At 42.0% G+C, this 10,165-nt stretch overlaps 1 protein-coding gene across 1 annotated transcript; it reads left to right on the top strand.

Annotated features, from left to right (window-relative positions):
• The first annotated feature begins 336 nt into the window (after positions 1-336).
• Positions 337-2,235, top strand: LOC135228876 (zinc finger protein 883-like). Its single transcript, XM_064278022.1, has one exon. The coding sequence runs from the start codon at positions 337-339 to the stop codon at positions 2,233-2,235; it is 1,899 nt and encodes a 632-aa protein (XP_064134092.1).
• Positions 2,236-10,165: the final 7,930 nt, after the last annotated feature.

Below are 10,165 nucleotides of genomic sequence, written 5' to 3'. Positions count from 1 at the left end.
TGATTTGAAGTATGAAACAGGAGAGAAGTCAAGCGAAAAACTGCATGTTCGCTTTGTTAGGTAATGGTGAAGTGGAAATAATTGATTTCCAACAACATGTTGCCTGTTTTTAACAGAATTCATGCAGTAGAAAACCTCCGTGAAAAAAATGGAGACAATCCGTGTGGGAAAACCTTCAGGCGGATTCCAAATCTTACCGTGCAGAAAAGAAATCCTCCAGAAGTAAATCCTTTTGAATGCTCTGACTGTGAAAAAGCCATCATGGATCCCTCATCACATAACCAACATGCCTGTCAGTTTATTGCGTGTAGAGAAGCCTGTGGTGGTACCACTCCTATGAGACCTCTTAGTGGCAAGAAACCCCATAAGTGTGAGGTATGTGGGAAGGATTTCATTTGTATCTCAACTCTTAAGAATCCTGTGACAACACTCACTAGTGACAATCAGTATAAATGTAATGAGTATGGGAAAGATTTCTGTAGTTTCTCGTCCTTTTGGACACATGTGAGAGGTCACAAGGGTGAAAGTAAAGAAAGTTCTAGTGACCCTTTATCCCTCCTTTTCTATAACAGAGATAAGCCCTATGAATGTAGGGAATTTAGGAAAGCCTTTCATTTTTCCTCAGCCCTCACTGCACATTTAGGCACTCACAGTGAAGAGAGGCCTTATGAATGTAAGGAACATGGGAAGGCCTTTGGTTGGCCCTCATACCTCACTACACATATAACAACTCACACTGGAGAGAGGCCTTATGAATGTAATGAATGCGGGAAAGACTTTAGGCAATCCTCAAACCTCATTGTACATAGAAGGATTCAAAGTGGAGAAAGACCTTATGAATGTAAGGAATATGGAAAAGCCTTTAAGTGTTCCTCACATCTCACTAATGATAGAAAAACTCACAGTGGAGACAAGCCATATAAATGTACAGAATGTGCGAAAGCCTTTAGTCAGGCTTCATCCCTTATTACACATATAAGAACTCACAATGGACAGAGGCCTTACGAATGTAAGGAATGTGGGAAAACATTTAGGTATTCTTCTAACTTCACTTCACATATAAGAACTCACAGTGGAGAGAAGCCTTATGAATGTAAGCAATGTGGGAAAGCCTTTAGGCAGTCCTCAGGCCTCATGACACATAGAAGAATTCATACTGGAGAGAGGCCATATGAATGTAAGGAATGTGGGAAAGCCTTTACAGATCCCTCACACCTCACCTCGCATATGCGAACTCACAGTGGAGAGAGGCCTTATGAATGTGAGGAATGTGGGAAAGCCTTTAGTCAGTCAGGAAACCTCACTAAGCATATAAGAACTCACACTGGGCAGAGGCCTTATGAATGTAAGGAATGTGGGAAAGCCTTTAGTCTGCTCTCAACCCTCACTACACATATAACAATTCACAGTGGAGAGAAGCCTTATGAATGTAAGCAATGTGGAAAAGCCTTTAGCAAGTCCTCAGGCCTCATGACACATAGAAGAATTCATACTGGAGAGAGGCCATATGAATGTAAGGAATGTGGGAAAGCCTTTAGTCACTCAGGAAACCTCACTAACCATATAAGAACTCACAATGGGCAGAGGCCTTATGAATGTAAGGAATGTGGGAAAGCCTATCGTCAGCTCTCAAACCTCACTACACATATAAGAACTCACAGTGGAGAGAAGCCTTATGAATGTAACCAATGTGGGAAAGCCTTTAGGCAGTCCTCAGGCCTCATGACACATAGAAGAATTCATACTGGAGAGAGGCCATATGAATGTAAGGAATGTGGGAAAGCCTTTACAGATCCCTCACACCTCACCTTGCATATGCGAACTCACAGTGGAGAGAGGCCTTATGAATGTGAGGAATGTGGGAAAGCCTTTAGTCACTCAGGAAACCTCACTAACCATATAAGAACTCACAATGGGCAGAGGCCTTATGAATGTAAGGAATGTGGGAAAGCCTTTCGTCAGCTCTCAAACCTCACCACACATATAACAATTCACAGTGGAGAGAAGCCTTATGAATGTAAGCAATGTGGGAAAACCTTTAGGCAGTCCTCAGGCCTCATGACACATAGAAGAATTCATACTGGAGAGAGGCCATATGAATGTAAAGAATGTGGGAAGGCCTTTCGTACTTGCTCTTCTCTCACAAGACATATAAAAACTCATAGTGGAGGACTTAGGAATGTAAGGAGCGTGAGAAAGCCTTTCCCTGTTCATCACACCTCACATCACATATAAGATCTCACTGTGGAGAGACTACTCTGTCAAAAGGGGGGTGTTTCATCCTTAATTCTATAATTTCAAACAGCAAATTTCTGAAAGTCAGTGATAAAAGAACAAAGTTTCTCAGTGTGTAACAAAGCAGTACTACCTCCAAGAAGGGGTCATTCGAATTCCTTTGTGCCTATGAAAGATTCATTTTCACTATGGGCTTGTCCTCGTCAGTGCTTGTTACTTTCTCAGTCCAAGCTAAATTTTACCTTTCGGAAAGTCCTTGACTATAACAAATAAGCCTGTAGGGAATAGCCAGGAGGAAATGTGGTTTTACATTTGTTAATACTTTTATGGATGTTATTTTGTATACAATGAAATACACTCTTCTTGTATTTGGTTTAAGAGTGTTTTTTGATAAAAATTGTATTCCATGGGAATTCCACTTTGGAATATAAGCTGACAGTTCCTTCAAAATCTAAACACAGTCCTCCCATTCTGATCTAGCAGTAACACTCCTAGGTATTTACCCACATGAGTTCAAAACATATATCTATATAAAAACCTGCTCACAAATGTTTATAGCAGCTTTCTACATAATTACAATAATTGAAAGCACCCAAAATGTCATTGAATAGGTAAATGGGTAAACAAATAGTGAGACATCCATTCAACGGTGTATTATTCAGTGATGAAAATAATTAAGCTATCAAGGTAGGAAAAGTTATGGAGGAATCTCAAATCCACACTACGTGAAGGAAGCCGGTCTAGAAAAGCTACATGCTGTGTGATCCCAAGCCTATGGCATTCTGGAAAAGTATGAAGTGTAGAGGCAGTACAAAGATCATTGATTGCCAGGGGTTTGGGGAGAGGGAGGAGGAACGAATAGGTGGAGCCCAGGGAATTTTTACAACTGTGTAACTGTTCTGTAGGAAATGTAATGATGGACTGATGACAGTATGCATTTGTCAAAACCTATAGGAGTATAAACACAAAGAGTGAACCCTGATGAAGTCTATGTATTTTAGTTGAAAAGCACGTCTCACTATTGATGTGCCCATTGTTACAAACGTATCCCACACCACAGGAATGCAACATGTTAACAATAGGAGAAACAGTGGGTGTAGGTGGGATGCATGGGGAGTCTGTACTTGATGCACAATTTTTCAGTAAATCCTCATGTCTCTGAAAACAAAGTCAATTTCAAAACTATGAAAAATATGGCATCCCATTTTTGTTTTGTTTTTATAACACGGGCTGCAGAATCTATTGAAGTTTCTTATATCTTTTTCGTATGAACTAAGTAGACATCATTTGTTTTTGTTTCTTATAAGTGAATTTAAAAACTATTGTAAAATGCATGTAAAAAATAAATTTTGCCATTTTAACCATCTGAAGTGTACAAATGCATTAGTTACATTCACAATGTTGTGCAACCATCAACCCTCTTTCAAAAATTCTTCATCCCATCCCATTTGGAACAAAGGAGAATGAAGAAAACCAAACACACACAGAAAATATTAGCCCAAGGTACTGAAGGAGTACATGAACCAGAGACTGCACCAGCCTGAGACCAGAACAACTAGATGGTGCCTGGCTGCCAGCAATGAGTGTCCTACCAGGGAACACAACACACATTCTCGGACAAAACAGGATACAAATGTAGAACAGAGCTCAGATTCATGTTTGAGCAGATTTCATGGTCTGACAGAGACTGGAGGAGCCCCCGAGGCCTTGGCCCCCAGACACACTGCGAACCGCTAACTGAAACCATTCTCCAAGCCCACTCATCAGACAAAGATTAGACAGGAGTGTAAAACCGGAAGTAATAAGCATGAGGAATGTGCTTCTTAGTTCAATTAGATTTATAAGACCAAATAGGTACCTTCTGCCCAAAAGCAGGATGAGAAGGCAGGAAGGGACAGGGAAATTGGTCAAATGGACACAGGGAACCCAGGGGATTCCAACTAATGCCACAAAACAATATCTATGTAAATTTCTTAATAAGAAACTAACTTAAGGTGTAATGTTTCACCTAAAGAATAAGAAAAGTTTTTTTTCATCACCCCAAAGAGAAACTCTGTACCCAACAAGCAATAAGTCCCCATTTCTACTCCCTCCAGCGCCTGGTAACTAAGAATAAACTGTTCTCTCTGCCTTTGCCAGTTCTGGACATTTCACATAAACGGAATTGTATGAAATTCGTCCTTTAGTGTCTGGCTTATTTCACTCCTCGTAATATGTGTTCAAGGTTCATCGATCACCTTGCATATAATACCAGAACTTCATTTCTCTTTGTGGTTGAATAAATATTCAATTTCTTCATCAGTGGCATAAGTTGTTGATGCATAAATTTGAATAATATTTGTATTAACTGTTCTTCCTTGTAGGCATATGGATATTATGGTGTCATTGACAGTGTTGTAATGCAGGATCTTGAAATGTTCTTTTTGATCATGAATGCGATTCCATTCCTCTTCAATTTGTCATTCCTGGCATAGTTGGTCATACGAATGTCTGATGTGTCCCATACCAGTCCATTTCAGCTCAGTAAAACCTAGGATATTGATCTTTATGAGTTCCATTTCATTTCTGATAACTTCCAAAGCTGCAGAATTTCATTAATAACGGTAATGTGGGGCAGCTAACAGAGGATTGCGAAAATGCTCACTCACCATCACTAGCCATTAAAGAAATGCAAATGAAAACTACAGCGAGGCAGGGAGAGAGGGATATTCACTAACTAGATAGCAGACAAAAATGTAGGCGACGGGAAGTACAACTGAAGTAAAGCAAAAGGAATTTCCTCAATACAACCAAAAGCTTCAAAGGCCAGAGTAGTAAGGACAGGTGTCTGGAGACAATGGTTGCAAGGGACGTGTCAGTCAATTGGCATAACAAAATGTATTAAGAAAACAGTCTGCATTCCACTTTGGTGAGAGGCCGCTGGGGTTTTAAACGCTAGGAAGCGGCCATCTAAGATGCATCAATTGGTCTGAACCCACCTGGAGCAAAGGAGAATGAAGAACACCAAAGACTCAAGACAAATATGAGCCCAAGAAACAGGGCCACGTAAACCAGAGACTCCACCAGCCTGAGACTCAAAGAACTAGATGGTGCCCAGCTGCTGGTGATCATTGCCCTGGGAGAACACAGCAGAAAGTACCAGATGGAACAGGACAATAGTGGGATGCAGATCTTAAAATCTCATAAAAAGCCCAGGCTTAATGGTCTGCCTGAGACCTAGGGACCCTGACAGCCAAGGTCCCCGAACCCTTTGATAGCCCAAGATTGGAACCATTCCCGAAACCAACTCTACACACAGCGATTGGCCTGGACTATAAGACAATGATGCTGCTGAGGAGTGAACTTCATGGCTCAAGCAGACACATAGGATTATGTGGGCAACTCCTGTGTGGTGGCGAGATGAGAAGGAAGAGGGGGACAGGAGCTGGCTGAATGGACACGGGGAATGCAGGGTGGAGAGGAGGAATGTGCTGTCTCGTTAAGGGGAGCACAGCCAAGACTGCATAGCAAGGTCTGCACAGCTTTTTGTATGAGAGACTGACTTGAATTGTAAACTTTCACCTAAACCACATTAAGTTAAGGAAAACTATGAGCTACCTTCTCACCCCAACATTATTGGCACGTAAGAACAACAACAACAAAAACCCAAAAATCAATGCTGGAGAGGTTGCAGGGATGTCATGGGTTGAATTATGTCCCCCCGGAAATGTATTAACTTGGTTAAGTCATGATTCCCAGTATTCTGTGGTTGTCCTCCATTTTGTGATTGTAGTTTTATGTTAAAGAGGTTAGGGTGGGACGTAACACCCTTACCAGGCCACCTCCCGGATCCAGTGAAAAGGGAGTTTCCCTGGGGTGTGGCATGCACCACCTTTCATGAGAGATAAAAGGAAAAAGAAGTGAGCAGAGAGACAGGGGAACCTCATACCGGAAAGCACTGCCGGGAGCAGAGCGTGTCCTTTGGACCCAGGGTCCCTGCTCAGAGAGGCTTCCAAAGCGGGGATAGATTGAGGAGAAGGCTGACAGTAAAAGCCTTTCCCTGGAGCCGACGTCTCAAATTTGGGCTTTTAGCCTACTTTACTGTGAAGAAATAAATTTCTCTTTGTTAAAGCCATGCACTTGTGGTATCTCTGTTATAGCAGCACTAGATGACTAAGACAAGGGACAGTGGAACTCTTACGCACTGCTGGTGAGAATGTAAAGGGGTACAACCATTTTGGAAGACGATTTGGTGCTTCCATAAACAAACTAGAAATAGAAATACCATAGGATTCAGCAATACCACTCCTAGGAATATACCCTAGAGAAATAAGAGCCATCACACAAATAGACATACCCATACCCATGTTCACTGCAGCATTGTCTACAATAGCAAAAAGATGGAAATAACCTAAGTGCCCATCGACAGGTGAATGGATGTCTTAGTTATCTAGTGCTGCTATAACAGAAATGCCACAAGTGGTTGGTTTTAAGAAAGAGAAATTTTATTCTCTCACAGTCCAGAAGGCTAGAAGTCTGAATTCAAGGCACTGTCATCTCCAAGGGAAGACTTTCTCTCTGTGTTGTCATCAGTCTTTCCTTGGTCTGGGAGCATCCCAGTGCAGGAACCTCAGGTCCAAAAGACACACAGTGCTGCTGGCACTGCTTTCTTGGTGATATGAGATCCCCATCTCTCTCTGATGGTTTCTCTCTTTTATATCTCAGAAGAGATCGCCTTAAGACACTACCTAGGCTTGTAGACCTCATCAATATAACTGCTGCTAATTCATCTTATTACATCATAGTGATAGGATTTACACCAGATAGAGAAATCAGAAGATAAAATGGTAGACAATCATACAAGGGAATCATGACCTATTGAAAATGAGAGATATATTGGGGGGGCGATGCAATTCAATCCATGACAATGGGTAAACAACCTATGGTACCTGAACACAATGAAATACTATGCAAATATAATGAAGAATGATGAATCTGCGGAACATCTCACAACACGGATGAGTTGGGAGGGCATTTTAATGAGTGAAATGGGTCAGTCACAAAAGGACGAATACTGTTCGAGACCACTATTAAAAAACTTAAGAAGTTTTACACACGGAAACAATCTTTGATGGTTACAATGGAAGAGCGAGGAGGGAAAGAAAAACACTAGTCAATAGTTAAGAGGTAGCTTTGATGAAGGCTAAGGCACTAGGGAATACTGGGGAAGTCAGCAGAACTTGATCAAGCCAAGGTCATGGAAACTTCATAGACAAATCCAAATTCCCTGAGGGACCGAATTACTGGACTGAGGGCTAGGGACCATTGACTCATTAATATTTAGCTCAATTGGCATAACACACTTTAAAACGAAAATGTTCTGCATCCTACTTTGTTGAGTAGCATCTGGGGTCTTAAAAGCTCGTGAGTGGCCATCTAAGATGCTCCACTTTTCTCACCTTGCCTGGAGCAAGGAATAATGAAGAGCACCACAGACACAAGGTAAAGATTAGTTCAAAGCACTAATGAATAACTACCACAGCCTCCACCAGATAGTGCAGCACAACCAGATGGTGCCCTGCTTTCAACACCGACTGCTCTGACAGGGATCACAATAGAGGATCCCAGACAGAGCTGGAGGAAAAAGTAGAACAAAATCCAAACTCACAAGAGAAAACCAGACTTACTGGTCTGACAGAGACTGAGAAACCCTGAGAGTATGGCCCCCAGACAGCCTTTTAACTCAGTACTGAAGTCACTCCTCAGGTTCACTCTTCAGCCAAAGATTAGAAAGGTACCATAAAAAAAAAAAAAACGGAAGTGAATTGTAGAAAGTACGAATCTAGGAAAATTGGAAGTCTCCATTCCTGCTACTATTTTAACACAAGTCCAGTCCCTAATCCTATTTCCCAAGATTCCCAGATGGGACAAGTATATAGTCCCCATTTATTTCTTTATAGCCTTATGAAATGATTTCTTTCTGTTTTGGAGACACTCCCCCTACATCAGTGCTTCTCAACTGGGGACCATTTTCCACCTCAGGATATCTGGCAATATCTGGAAACACTGCGAGGGAGGCAGGTGCTAATACACTCTAGTGTTTTAGAGGCGAAGGAGGCTGCTGAACATCCTACATGCATCCTGGGCTATGGAGCCCTGGTGGAAGCCGTTGCACATGGACAAAAACTGGCCTAACAGTATGGGACAAAATCCAGGGACACATGAAAACTTCCCTTTTACATAACAATAGCCAACATCTACTTGGAACTTCACGTGGTATTTCTTGTGCTGGTGATTTACCATATTAGCTCATTTAATCCTCATATCAACCACATGTGGCACATGTTGTCATAGCCTCTCTTTCCCAGATGAGGAAACTGAGGCACAGGGGAGCTAAGCATATTTCTCAAAACCACCTTCTATTAAGGTGGCATCAAGATTTTTAAGCCGGGAAAGGAAAACCTAACAGTTCCCACTATTAACTGCTCTGTTCCATCACCCATGGACACATGTGTCCAGCACAGGACATTGGCCGTGTCTCTGGCAGGAACTCTCACTGTAGAGACACGTCTGCAGGGCTCCCTTTATGCCTTTGTTCACCAAGTTGTAGATGAAGGGCTTTGTCATGGAAGCGACCACCGTGTACAGAACGGCAAACACCCCTGCAGAAGTGACACACAGACATAAGCAGGCAGGCTTCGTAGAACAAGGAGACAAACGAGAGGTGAGACCCACAGGAGAAAATGTTTTATACTTCCTGTTACGGATCGAATTTGTATCCCCCCAAAGGATGTGTTATAAACCTTAATCCCTATACTTGTGGATATAGTGCTATTTGGGAGTGGGGTTTCTTGGTTATGTTACTGAGGCAATATCAGTGTAAGGTATGTCTTAAGTCAGTCTCTTTCGAGATGCAAAAAAATTAGATTGAGCAAGCAGGCGACCAGAGCTGGGGGAAGACAGATGCCACACCACATGAAGATAACCAAGAAACAGAGATCAGAAGCTGAGAAGAGACAAGGACCTTCCCTCAGAGGCCACAGAGAAAGGAAGTCTTCCCTAGAGCTGGTGTCCTGAATTTGAACTTCCAGCTCCCTAAACTGTTGCGAAAATAGCTTTGTTTGTTACGGCCACCCACTTGTGTTATTTCTGTTATATCAACACTAGACAACTAAGAATTTGTTATGGGACAGTGGGATGCTGCTCAAAAAAATATCTAAAATGTGGAAGTGGTTTTCGAATTGGGTAATAGGAAAAGCCTGGAAGAGTTTTAATGTGCATAATAGTCAAAGCCTAGATGGTCTTCAAGAGAAGGTCGGTAGAGCTATGGACATCAGAAGCAATTCTGGTGAGGGCTCAGAAAGAAGTGAGGTGAGCCATAGAAAATTCTCCATCATTTTAGAGAATACATATGGTGCCATCAACAGAATGTTGCTAGACATGTGGACATTAAATGTGCTTCTGCTAGTGCTTTAAAAGGTGAACATGTGATTGGACGATGGAGGAGGACTAATTCTTTTTAGGCAACGTCAAGGAGCTTGCCTGAATTATGTCCAAATGTTCTGTGGGAGGCAGACCTTGTAACTGATGACCTGGGATATAAGGGCAACGGGATTTCTAAGCAAGGTCTTAAAGAGGTCACATGGTTTCTTCTTACTGCTAATAGTAAAATGCAAGAGGAAAGAGATGGACTTAAAAGTGAACTGTGCAACATGAAAACAGAACTTAAAGGTTTGGAAAATTCTGTTGAACAAACTAAGGACATGTGTCCTAGAATGTTTGTCAAGGATGTGGCTGCAAAAGGAAAGCCCTCTGCCTCTTGGAATTCTACAGGCAAGAAAGTGGGCAGAGGAGCTACATCTGTTGTCCTCCAAAAGAAGAATAATCCCTGCAGCTGCTCTGAGATCAGCAGAAAAGTTGGAAGGAATAGCAGAACCAGGGCTGACTGATT

This window comes from Loxodonta africana, chromosome X, assembly GCF_030014295.1.
Source record: "Loxodonta africana isolate mLoxAfr1 chromosome X, mLoxAfr1.hap2, whole genome shotgun sequence".
Classification (NCBI taxonomy): Eukaryota; Metazoa; Chordata; class Mammalia; order Proboscidea; family Elephantidae; genus Loxodonta; species Loxodonta africana.
This window is presented reverse-complemented; position numbering and strand designations above follow the sequence as displayed.

What these genes read in the sequence shown, in the direction of transcription:
- LOC135228876 (XM_064278022.1), top strand. Translation starts at nt 337, where the DNA reads ATGAGACCTCTTAGTGGCAAGAAACCCCATAAGTGTGAGGTATGTGGG.